Source organism: Protomyctophum bolini (assembly GCF_963924005.1).
Source record: "Protomyctophum bolini genome assembly, chromosome: 7".
In the NCBI taxonomy this organism is placed as follows: domain Eukaryota; kingdom Metazoa; phylum Chordata; class Actinopteri; order Myctophiformes; family Myctophidae; genus Protomyctophum; species Protomyctophum bolini.
In genome coordinates, this window is record NC_137868.1 from 41,783,795 (window position 1) to 41,796,666 (window position 12,872).

At 41.8% G+C, this 12,872-nt stretch overlaps 2 protein-coding genes across 2 annotated transcripts; both read left to right on the forward strand.

The window, feature by feature from the left end:
• Window positions 1-648: 648 nt before the first annotated feature.
• Window positions 649-3,911, forward strand: LOC308318712 (mpv17-like protein; the record flags this gene model as incomplete). Its single annotated transcript, XM_080768338.1, has 5 exons — window positions 649-695; window positions 2,323-2,660; window positions 3,329-3,399; window positions 3,543-3,572; window positions 3,723-3,911. The coding sequence occupies exons 2-5, from the start codon at window positions 2,333-2,335 to the stop codon at window positions 3,909-3,911; spliced, it is 618 nt and encodes a 205-aa protein (XP_080624464.1). The 5' UTR covers window positions 649-695; window positions 2,323-2,332.
• Window positions 3,912-5,320: 1,409 nt separating this feature from the next.
• On the forward strand, window positions 5,321-12,140 carry rpl18 (ribosomal protein L18). Its single transcript, XM_080769254.1, has 7 exons — window positions 5,321-5,370; window positions 6,058-6,144; window positions 6,888-6,995; window positions 7,880-7,978; window positions 8,504-8,627; window positions 10,241-10,310; window positions 11,985-12,140. Exons 1-7 carry the CDS (start codon window positions 5,368-5,370, stop codon window positions 12,058-12,060), a joined length of 567 nt encoding a protein of 188 aa, XP_080625380.1. The 5' UTR covers window positions 5,321-5,367; the 3' UTR covers window positions 12,061-12,140.
• Window positions 12,141-12,872: the final 732 nt, after the last annotated feature.

Here is a 12,872-nt window from a genome sequence, read left to right on the forward strand (position 1 = left end):
CAGTAGGTCTACCTGTTAAAGGACAACTTTATTTATTTTTTTCAACCAAGGTTCATGCTTTAGGTTAGAGATAGTAAAAGATGTGTGTTAATTTTTTTTCATTTGCCGCTTTCTTTCGTTTTAGGGATTTTAGCTGTTTTTGACAGGGGGGGGCGGGGCATTCGAGCATGGGGCTGCAGCAACACTGCCTGAATTTAATTGAAATTGACTGTGGCTGGCCTGGCCTGAGTTTAGGAGAGATTTATTTTTGCTGCGCACTTAAGCGCTGCGCTGCGCTGCACTGGTTGTGGCTGGCTGGCCTGACCTGATGCAGGGAATAGTCCCGGTCCTCCTGACGGCCAAACCGGGCCTGGTCAAACACGCTGTCGGGTGGTATTTGCAGCCTATATGTGCCCAGACAGCTGCGCCAGCCGTCCAGACCTGCTATTCAGATTTGATGAAAACATTAGGAATTCAATCAGTCCCAATCTGATTCAGGATGCCAGTCAGTCTGAACATAGTACATTATTTTGGACAGTGCAAGGCAAGACAGCGCCTCTCGGCACAGTCCATATACCGGTAGTCTGAAGAGAGAAGCATTTCTTCGGGAATGGCAGCTATTTATAGTTCAACCACATGTCACAGACTGGACAGCCAGCCATGTGCTGTAGGGTCTACTCTGTTATACTTTTACTGATTGAGACAATTTTCTTGTGGTAAGCAGCAACTACGTATTTGCACATTGTTAACCACTGTCAACCAGACTCCGTTTGACAGTGGGCATGTTGTTATTATAGGTGACATTTCCATGGGATTTTGTGAGCTTGTAGAATGGCTTATCTTTTTACAAAATGAAGAGGAAGAACTGCTTATTTCATTGCATGGGAATTAATGGAACTATAATATTTAAGTCTAAATGGCTAAAACATCAAGTAGAATATGGTGGTTATTTAGACAAGACCATACAGTATAGTGTGATGGGTGTAGTTATAATTTACTCTTATGTTGGTCTACTCTACACTACACATCCAGGATGTGTAGTGTAGAGTTATTATCGGTTTGTTGTACAGTATTTTGTAAACAGCTTTGCTGAGGACCTAGCTACCTTTTCCTTGAAGTCGAGATAACACAGTGGTCCTATCTGATTGATTGAATACTTATCAGTTTGCAGGAAGAAGAAAAAAAGCAAAGGAAAGTACAGTTCAGTGCAATGTCTGCCAAGAAGATTTAAAAACACAATGGAAACAAAGCCTTGCATCGGTGGTCCTTCATATTCAATTCATCAGAATCTCATGCTCTCTCAACTCCTGTGACAACGCTGTTACAATGTGGATCCATTTCCGAGTCATTCATCCCATATTGGATGTCCTCCGGCTCCGATAGTCTTATCACACATTCATTCTCGGTGACAGAACTTTGACCAGGCTGAGAAAGGCCGTCCTTCACTCCTTCACAAACTCTAGGCTTCTCTCTGACTGGTGGAGAATTGCCTCCTCACGCCACAGAGCCAATCAGCAAGGGGCTGGTATTTCTTGTGTTTGTGTGGCGGTGATCTATAAGCAGTGAATGAGGACGAGACACACACAGGAAGGTAAGTCAGTTCCGGTCATGTCTGTTTGAAGTGGGATCAGTTAGGTTTTAGGTAGGGGTGGATATTATGATTCAGCCGTTTTCATTCATCTATTCATCATTTCTGTTGACAACTTGACACATATGTCATATTGTCACCTTACATTCACTTCTTCAATGTCTGCCACATTGCAACTATTTGCCATAGTTCTTGTGCAGAATAGGGACACCGGAAGTTTACAGAATGCATTGGAGTCTAGGTGTTCACGCGAGTACATGAACCACGTGACCGGGCTGTTTTCTGCCCCCTCAATGTCGCAACTCTGTCTTTTCTCTATGGCTCTGATCAAGGCCTAGCCTGGTTATAAGTTAACCACTCCCCCTTGAATACGTTTCATTCCACATGCAATGTGATTTCAAGCAAGAGGGATTGGTTCACCAGGCTAGATCAGGCCTAAAACCATGCACAGATTTGGAGTCACGAATCTCACGATAGACGACTGATAGGTTGATGCTGGTTACATGAGACATCATTGGAGCCACGCTGTTCATGGATCCCGAGATCTACATGATTTGATTTTAGCTTTTCCATACGCATTCATGGTATTCATGGTTTTAGTACACACAAGGAAAATTCTATAAATAATACTAATAAAATATGAATTAATGAAAGAAAAATATGTATGTGTTTTCTGTCTTCGTAACGGTAACAGCAGTAGAAGTATTAGTGGTAGTAGATAGTAATGTAGATGTGTGTGTTTTCTTTTTGGACAGCAGTGACAACATGAAGCGTGTGTGGGCGCTGTTCAAAGCTCACCCCTACATCAGCAATGTGGCGGGATACACCGGCCTGTTCGCCTCCGCTGACCTCATACAGCAGAGCATGCTGGGAGGGAGAAGAACCACGTCAGAGGTGGACTCGGCCGCTATAGACTGGTCCCAGACCGCTAGAGTGGCGCTGGTGGGCTTCTGTTTCCACGCAAACTTCAATTACCACTGGCTGAAGGGCCTGGAGAAGATGATGCCAGGCGGTGGGATCAAGAAGATATCTGGGAAGGTTGTTCTGGACCAACTGGTAGCGGCCCCTGCCACCATCAGCGCCTTCTTCATAGGTGAGTGTGTTTAGAAAGGATGGTGTTTGATCATTTGTAGATCTGTAGATCTGTTAGATCAGTGGCTCCCAATCCTTTCTGGACCAGGGTCCACTTGAACATCTTGAAAGGGTTCGTCAACAGTGGCTGGTGTTGCTGTCGTGTTTTAACTGTATGTTGCACAGACGAACAGTCTGGTGTGACTTTGCAATTCCAAAGAACACACAAAAGACAGAGAGAGCCTCCTGTTGGCTCTGGCATAAGAGAGAGGACAATAGCTGGAAGCCTGGATGAGAGGGGCAGTATTTTGGCCAATCACTGCTGACCCACCAACTGGAGAGTGTTGTGGTTAAGGGTTGAAACACTCTAAAGTGCTTGACAGAGTCGAACGTAATCGACGCAAGAAGGTCCACCTGATGACCGCTCTTCCAGGCCAAGGCTTTATCCATTAGAAATCGATGTAAAGGAGCGACTTGGACACTCATGCATGAAGGAAGCATGAGTTCAAGTCCGTTGCTCTTCCCAGGTTGGCGGAGGGTGTGTAGAGCCTAGGATCACATTAGATAATTGACGCAGGGGTGAAAAATGGGTTACAAAATCGTGGGATAAAATTTTTTAAAAAAAGAAAAGAAATGGATTAATCACATATCATATTTGATGTATTTACAAACCGATCTGTGTCTTTAAAGGTCTTAGTCTACTAGAAAACAAAGAGGACCCGTTGGAGGACTGGAGAGAGAAATTTTGGACTTCATACACGGTACATCTTAGACTAGTTTAATTTCCACCCAATGAATCACCAACATCTCTATTTATTAATCTATTTCTCTGACATTCTCTCTCTCTCTCTCTGTCTGTCTCATCACCGATCTATCCTTTTTCCTCTGTCTCTCTCTGGGACAGACTGGAGTGGTGTTTTGGTCTTCAATGCAGGTATATTTTTATCCAATTTATTTAATAAATACAATAAAATATTTGGTTGCAGTTACCTCATAGACACACACACACACACACACACACACACACACACACACACACACACACACACACAGACTGAAGAATGTATGTTTCTGACCTATCTAGGCCGTTAACTTCACCCTGGTCCCCCCTGTCGCTCGCACTGTGTTTGCTGGAGGAATCTCCCTGGTGTGGACCATCTACCTGTGCCAGCTCAGGCAGCAGCAGACCCTCAGCAGCAGCGGAACCACTGCAGTCACACCAAGCTCTCATGTCAATGACATTACACTGCAGGCCCAGAAGGAATACAAATAAATAAATAAAACGATCTCTCATCATTCAAGTGTGATGTGTGTATGTGGAAGAAGTACGCACATTGTTTGAGTGGTGCAACCACTCCAAGGAACAGCAATGTCCGTGTTCACCTACCTATGTGTTCACCTACCTATGTGACTATGAGCACCAGTATGACTATTAGTACCAGTAGGGGTGCTGTTGTGCCAGAAACAGAGAGAGAGATAGTGCTGCACTGTTGCCTGCTAATGAGAGAGAGAGGGGGGGGGGGTTGCACCACTCAGTTCACACAGGTCACAGGTGTGATGTTATTATTGTAGTCTGTTACAAGTTCGGTATTCAAAATGTACTTTTAAAGTTACAAAAGTACTGGCATAAAAATGGACCTGAAGTACCAAAAGTGAAAGTACTGATATGCAGAAGGTCCCATTTCACACGTTTTAAAATGTATAAAAATCCTTGCCGTGCACCACTAGATACAAGCTCAAAAGGCCTCACAAAGCAGCTTGTAGATCGCCTATTTCGAAATTGACAAAGTATACTGTATAGGTCTGATACCGTCTGAAGTGGTTTTAACTACAGTTTTCAAATAATTATAGCGGAGTAAAAGTACAACATTTGCTTTTGAGATGTAGTACAGTAGAAATGTGGAAATACTAACAAGTAAATAACTAAACATTGTACCTATTTGGGCTACTTTAGTACGTGTAGTTAGTTTCTTTACATCACTGGTCTTTTATAGAATTAATAATGTCAAAACTGAATGAATGTATGATTAATTGAACATGGTGGACCCTCACCCTATTGTAAAGAAGAGTAATGCTTTATGGTGTCGTCCACAGTTAACAGTCTTGTATTGAGTTATACTTGAAATGTACTGTAATTCTCCAAACTGTTAATACGTTCTTCAATCAATCAATCTGTAACGAAGACTCTCACTTCTATTCATATCAGGAGGAGGGAGAGTTGGTCATTTGACATTTAGTCTCCATATATGGGGATATTCGACTAGGCTATATGACATATGACATGTCTAGTACGACTATCCCTATATTTGGTCCGGGTTGACCTAATGCTGATATCAGATCGATATGATAGAACCCATATATGGATCTTATTGGCTCAGTCATCCTGACGAAGCCTAATTGGATAGAGGTCTGCTCAAGGCAGAAGGCAGAAGCATCCTGGTTTAAGTTCTAACCGGACAACACTGCGGCGGGTTCTAACCTAAGTAATCAGCAATAGAGCCTTGGGCTATTTTATAAATCAATCAGTCAATAAAACGGAGAGGAGAGGACAGCCTGGAGTGGAGAGGAGTGGAGAAGAGGAGCAGTGTCACATCCAGACCACTAGAGGCTCTAGCTCTAGGAAGTGCATGCTGGCCTGACCAATCAGAGAGCCTCAAATACGGACGGAGTTCTAATCGCGAGAGTTTGGTGTTTGGTCCTTCCTTTTCCCTTTTCGCTCCGAGTCCAAGATGGTAGGTGAAGCTAATGGAAATTTTAAACGCACTAAACTATATTATCCAAGGCCATCCGCTGTTTTACACATATCCAATCCGGTCACATTCAACGTGTGCGAACGCCAATTACTATGTACTTCGAAATCCCCTTATAATTTTTGTCCTGTACATATTTATTTTGTTGTTAGCTTAACACCCATCGGCGTCCGTGCCGACAGTCGGTCCAAGGCATGTAGACCACTCACTGAAAACGTGTACAAGACCTTACACAGTACGGACACACCGCACAATAAACGTACATCACATTTAATACATTTTGTGTGTCCGCGCAAAAATGCTATTATTCGGCTCTTCTCTCCTTGTATGAATACTATAGCGGCTATGTATGCTAACTGAGTGTCAACCAACGTGTGTGCTTTAGCCTTGGTTTAGATGTGTTGCCATGTAATCATCAGACTGAAAGGACCATTAGGAAATTATACCTATTCTTGGCGTAATCTTAACCCAATATACACGTTTTAATTCGTTCTGGGCAGTAATAATAATAATACACAGGCCAAGTCTTGTGTTGCTGTCATGACATGTTATGCTAACGCGACAATGCTGATGCTAATGAATGATTTCTGGGAGTTGAAACTAAATGGAAATGACTCTACTGTTTGGTTTTTGGTTTAAGTTGTTGCTTGTGGTTGTTTTGCCTTAAAGGGAGTCGACATCAGACACAACAAGGACCGCAAGGTTCACAGGAAGGAGCCAAAAAGTGAGGATATCTACCTCAGGCTCCTGGTTAAGGTGAGTCTACTACTCTACTTCCTCTAGTGCAGTGCTTTAAGTTTAGAAAACCTTTCAGGTCCATTATTTATTTGGCATTTGAGCCACAGACCACATTTTGATGACATTTAGTGTCTCAAACCCGTAGAATGTTTTGTTGTCGTTGATTCTATGCTGTATTGATGTGGTACCATAGGAGAGATAACAGGTAATACATACATTGATCAAAATAACAATTCTTCTACATTTCTCTAATTGTGTAGACTAATTGTAAATTAGATAATACAGATGTTTAACTCCAGTTAAAGATCTATAAGGGTCCATTTGGTTACCAACTCCATCATTTAACTGGGGACCACCTGGAACCTCCTCAAGGGCCACTGGTGGTCCCTGGACCACTTGTTGAAAATGAAAGCCACTGCTAGTGCCATGTTTTCTATCAGACACAACCAGCTTACACTTGTATCACATTGTCTAAGTCTATATTTGAGACAATGGCACCCAGCTGCCTTTCATTGCGCTATGAAACATTTCTTATCGATTTGTCTTTGTGGTTGCATTAAGCTTAAATCACGGTATGTCACTGTTGCCATGCTGCTGTATGTACTATTCTACGGCAGGGAACATTCATCGGTAAGAATATCTAAGAGGATGGGGTACAGTGCCAAATCCGGGTCTATTTGACTAACTAGGGTCTCAACTGGTTCTCAACACTGCTGTATAACCATGCCCTCCCTAACCTCAACTGTTGTGTCTGTGTACAGTTGTACAGGTTCCTGGCTCGTCGTACCAATGCTCCCTTCAACAGGGTGGTCCTGAGGAGGCTCTTCATGAGCAAGACCCACAGGCCTCCCCTGGCCATCTCTCGTCTGGTCAGTCTACCATTTTACTCTTGCCCCTTTTTGCTAGCCTGGTTTATTTATTTTGTCTTTGTCTCCCTATCTGCAAAGACTGCTCATGGCCAAACGGATCTGCTTGGTAGTGTGATGTCAATACAATAATGTGATTGTCTAATTTAGGAAACACCATTGTATAAAGTTGAAGTTCGTAGCAATTCCACAACAGCTACTCCTTCTCCTTGAAGTGTGAATGACTATTTTGTGCAAGATAAAATTGCAATAATGGAGCAGTAATCATTTATCCCTGTCGTGCTTTTCTGCTTCATTTTTCATCATTTTGCAGTTTATACCGTTATTGTTGGATGTATGGGCCCTTGACATTTATTCCCTTGATAATCAGATATAGCCACTGCTGTCCAAATAATTTGCATCTAATGTTATGAGAGCACTCAGTGACATGTCACTGGGCATTATTCACATCACATTGCTAAAATCCGCAGACCTGTTAAGTTTGATTTAACAGCATTTGAGCAGGGATGGTGGAAGTTGCTTTCAGTACAGGAATATACAGTACAGTATATTGTACTTAAAGTAGGCCTCTTCAGGCCCTATGGGACACGAGCAAGTTGGGGGAAATATATTATGGAGCAGCACAAATTGCCTGCTGTAATGATAAAAACACTGTAGCGGTCAAATTAAGGTTGCCTGACAGGGCAGCATAAATGGCAACATGAAAGTTGAACATGGACTGTTGATTGCAAATGTATATAGTTCTTAGTAAAGTGTACCATGGTGTAACTACTGTATATTCTTAGGTGGAATTTGCTCACTGGAGTTTTGTCCCGTGAGACGTGATTTGTGAACATGCATTTGCTTCCAGCCGTTATCTCTAACACGGGTCACTTCCTGCCAAACAGATCAGAAAGATGAAACTGCCCGGTCGTGAGAACCTGACCGCCGTTGTCGTGGGAACAGTCACCGACGACGTCAGGATTCAGAAAATCCCCAAGCTCAAGGTAAATGTATAACCCATTCTGACCTGAGATCAGATTCATACGAGGTTTCCACTGGACACACACTGGTCTGATGAACCCATTCTGACCTGAGATCAGATTCTAAAAATGTCAGTCGTTCTTCGAATTTTTCAAAAATAGCAGACCTACAAGCTCGTATCGCGCCACTCGGTGGCGCGATATGAGCTTGTAGATCTGCTATTTTTCAATAGGTAAAGCATAACATGATGCTAACACCAAAATGGGTGCCCGGTCAGAATGGGATAATTGACAATCATGATGATATGATAGTTGACACTGAATAGATTTAGTTCACTGCAATTGTGCTCACTTTGTCGGTTAAATAGTGGTTAAATACAACCATTTTATGATTATTTGATCATTTGTATAACTGAGATTCAGCAGCACCAACCGTAGTTGGGGAATATTGTCAGAATTGGGAATACGGTCAGCATATTGATTATTGTAAAATGATAAAACGTGTAATGGTTTAAAATAAATGTGTACCTGCTCTCTTGTGTGTTTCAGGTTTGCGCTCTCAAGGTGACTGATGGTGCCCGCCGCAGAATCCTGAAGGCTGGAGGTCAGGTTATGACCTTTGACCAGCTGGCACTGACTTCTCCCAAGGGAAAGGGCACAGTGCTGCTGTCAGGTTAGCATCGCCTCATTTCATCTCTCCATCTGTTATGCAGACGGTGTTTTACATCTCTATGCTCAGTTGACCAGTGTCCCCCAGGGTTCTATAGGCCGTCTGCTCCTTTTTTGTTTCTTAGTTCAGCTTTTTGCTGGTTACGGTATAAAAACCTCAATCTCTTCTGATTACAATATGAAATTCCAATAATCAAATTAAGATTTATTGACCCTATAAAAGACACAATCTAAAATCCGCTAAGAGTCTGCACATCTATCCATTTGTGACCTTGCAGATTTTTCCGAGCTTGCTATGTAGATGTGGGCTTGTAGATCTGCCGGTTTTGCTGAATGTTCTGCCCGGAAATGGATGTTATGGACAGTAGTTCCATCTAGTTAAAATTATATAACGGAAACGACCAAAATAGATTTTTGACTCGAAAGTAGAATTTTTCATGTTTTCTTTCATGTTCTTTTTTCATCACAATGATGTCAACATGTCATGGACATTCTGTGCTCAAACGGACGGGCAGACAGACACACAAAGCTTGCATTGGAGTGGCTGCACCGCTCAACAAAGTGTCACAGAATTTGGATTGCGTTTTCTTTACTTCTGGGGAACGAAGTTCATGGTTAATGTATTCTAGGGATGCAGGAACTCGAAACATGTTCTCCAATCCCCACTTGCAGTTTTTATTGTCCAATCCATCGTGTCCCTAAATCTCGCATCGTTGGAACTCAAATAGCAGGTGGTGCTGTCGACTCGAGCTGTGAATCTCGGAGCTATGGCCAGTTTCATGTTTGCCGTTTGAAATATCCTTCAAATGGCCATGCTAATTGTGTCATTTCAAAGAACATGCATTTTACAAAATGAAAAATGGAAATCTCATGCCGCGATGAGTCACCTTGAATGACAGAATAATGGCTCAAGTTAATTGTCTCCTGCTGCTAAATAACTATAATCATATGAGTATTTTACTCAAGTTTTCGTTTTTATCCCTAAATGTATTCCCATTTTATTTTCTGTTGTCGATTCAAGCCATTTTGCATATTCTGTGATTATACCTGTCATATACAATTGTACAGTTGTATTGGAACCGGTCATTAGAATGTGTAACTGGACAATTCAAATGTTTGCCGGCCCCCCGCCCCCCTCCTTTACACAGGAGGGAGGAGTGGGTATTCTGGTACTGGTCTGTGTCAGTCAGACCATCGTCAGCCGTTGGTTGAACCATTGTATCTGACACACATTGAGCAGGTTCCTCCCAACAATGATTTGAACCACTTTGTACAATAGCATAAATCTACAAGCTCACAATGGGTCACATTTGCGGTGCTTGGTGACATGGATGGCTTTTTTATTCTTTCATTTTTGAAAATGTTTGGCCATAATCACATGCTCAAATTAGCGACGCCAGGGATAATGTGGTTAAATGTTGGCTACCCAACCAACCGGAATTGAATTTCTGAAAGCACAAAGAACCTCACATTAAAACCAATGCACCATGGCTTTCTGTGGCGTCCGTTGTACACAAACTGTGTCCAGGTTATGTTTTAATTTAATTGTGAATGTAGCTCCTGTTACACAACATGTCTATTTTTATAACTCGTGGTTTATACCCCTTTGTTCTGCAGGACCCCGCAAGGGCAGAGAGGTGTACAGACACTTTGGAAAGGCCCCTGGAACCCCCCACAGCCGCACCAAGTATGTGCTTCACTTTTTAAAGCTAACTGTGCTAACGATGTCTAGACATGCTAACAGGGCAGACGATGACCCATTTTTTTATTTTAATAATTTAAAATGCCAGTAGCCGTCTTATGTAGCTGAAATATTTCTCAACAGCATTTTGACAGCTTTATTAATGCATTCATCATGCGGTAACATACAGATTAACATGTGCAGCAAAAGATGGACAAAAGCCTGATCGCGCATTTTCATTGTGGTCCAAATTGTAGTTCTCAAATGAATACTGGGACGAGTAGTTGTCCTCACCTGACGGGCATTTCAAAGGGTGCTTGGTCATGGCTAATATCCGTTTACTGTGCTATAATTAATTAAATTTCACTTTTCACAACATTTGGTGTAGGACGTATCAAATAAAAACCTGTCCAGATTTAATTGGATTGAATCTATTCACCAAATATTGCCATTATGAGTTGTCACACGGGTGGAAGTACACTGAACACAAACTGTCATCCTGATGTGCATGGATGGCTTCCACAAGCTGCCACATGGTGCAATGGGGCTGTATTTTCAACTACACACAGACTATAGGAGTAGGTAGCTCTATAGCTTGGGTACATTAAATGTCAAACATGGGGGAATTTACATTGAACTGTACTTATGTTCTGAAAGGTTTTTGCTACCATTTCCCAAACACAAACACTTAGTTTCATGCTACTTTGCACTCATTCCTGGGATGCAGTGATTAAGATTACAACATGGAGAATACTGAGTTTTGAAGTAGAGCAGCATCAGCTTTAAGAGGAAGATCAAACGGCATAGGTGGCGAACGGCATAGAACGGCTTCTATAGCTGTGCCCTGCCTTGCTGTCAACAAATCCTGAAAGAGACCCTCTAGGGGTTGTTTTTACTGAAGGAAGAGCTTCTCACATAAAGTATTTAAAGGAGAACATGTGTGTTAGTCCAGTCTGCATGTGTATGGAGGCAATATCTAAAGGAAACCGCAGTGTGCGTGCCAGCTTGATCCAGCAGAGATATTCCTTTGGCCCTATAGTTGTTTACGCCACTAGTTATTATCATTTGTAAGGCTAGTCTCATCATGACAGGTGACGCTACATATCAGGATAGATTTGTGCAGTTGTTTCGCCCACTCGCTGTCTGGCAGTCAGGAACTAGTGTAGCATGGCAATATTTATTGGACAATGGTTTTTGTTGTCCTAAAATAAATTATTTTCATTTTAGGTGCATACATTACTCAAACAAGGCATACAGAACTATACAAACTGATTCAACTGAATTTACAGGAACACTTGATTACATGCTCACAACAGATGTATTGACACTACACGCACCACTGCTGGTAACTTGAGATGAGGTTACTTATTTAAAGCTTTTATTTAAAGCTTTTATGGCAGTGGGAACAAAGCTCTGTCTAAAACGGGCCTTTCTGCAGATGGGTTTAACTAAAGCCGAAAGAAAGGGAGTAAAGTGATGGTAGAGTCTGGGTCCTGTATGATTTGCCCCAGGGATAAGGTGACAGGTTAATACAGTGAGTCATATGGATTGGAATTTGTTTACTGAAACTAAGAACTGGAATTTCGACTAATTAACCACCATAGGTATGCTAGATTTTGTGTCGTTAAACCCTGTAAAAATCCAGAATTGTTGTCCTAAATCTCTCTCGCTCTCTTCCAGACCCTACATTCGCTCCAAGGGCAGAAAGTTCGAGAGGGCTCGTGGTCGCAGAGCCAGATGTGGCTACAAGAACTAATCGTCTTTGTTTCCAGGTTCTTTATGTTTTTGTTGTTCAATGCAATCTGATGCAAATAAAGATTGGAGTTGCAACATGAATTGTCTCGTTTGCTTTTCTCTGACTGAAGAAATCTGCTGTCAATAGGCATGCAGAACATTAATAGGTTCATAGATTACATGTTTGATGTGTAGAGATAAAGAAGTCTTATCCGGAATGACATGATGGTGGCAAATGGTAGGATTAAAACTAATCTGTGCTCATTTGTTTCATTGGTAGACTATATTTAAGAGCATTAAGCAACATTGCATTACTGTAAATATGCCAGCTAGCTGGTATTCAACAGTAAGGGCACAGTGGTATTAATTCAAGAACTGGTTAAACAAACACCACCAGAGTGAGTTAATATAACATTGCCTACTACTAGTAAACATGATGCAAAGTGATGCGCTTGACACTTGATTGGAGAATGTGTGGGTGTTTCTGTTTGCCTTATCACCATTGGACTTCCTCACAACCCATCAAAGCACATAGTGCTCTGTTTTTTCCCCTTGAACAGTGCCCCGAAGTCTCATTTTCAGAAAATATAAGTATAGGATCAAAATGATCAAATATCCTGCTGTAATTATTGATCACCAGTCATGGAAGGTGCTAATGTTTTTGAGACAGAAATAAAACTTGAGTGGATAAACGTTTTTGACTCCTTTTGAAAGGACAGTGTATTTGCTGTATTTTGGGTTGGGTGTATCATTTTTGTGTTTCTATGGTGGTAATGTTGGTTAACTGGAGTAAAACCATCTATATTTATTATTTTGTAAAGTAAAGCCAGCAGG

Coding starts and splice junctions, on each gene's coding strand:
- rpl18 (XM_080769254.1), top strand. Junction 6,996..7,879: donor CCCTGGCCATCTCTCGTCTG/GTCAGTCTACCA, acceptor CCTGCCAAACAG/ATCAGAAAGATGAAACTGCC. Junction 8,628..10,240: donor GGGCACAGTGCTGCTGTCAG/GTTAGCATCGCC, acceptor TTTGTTCTGCAG/GACCCCGCAAGGGCAGAGAG.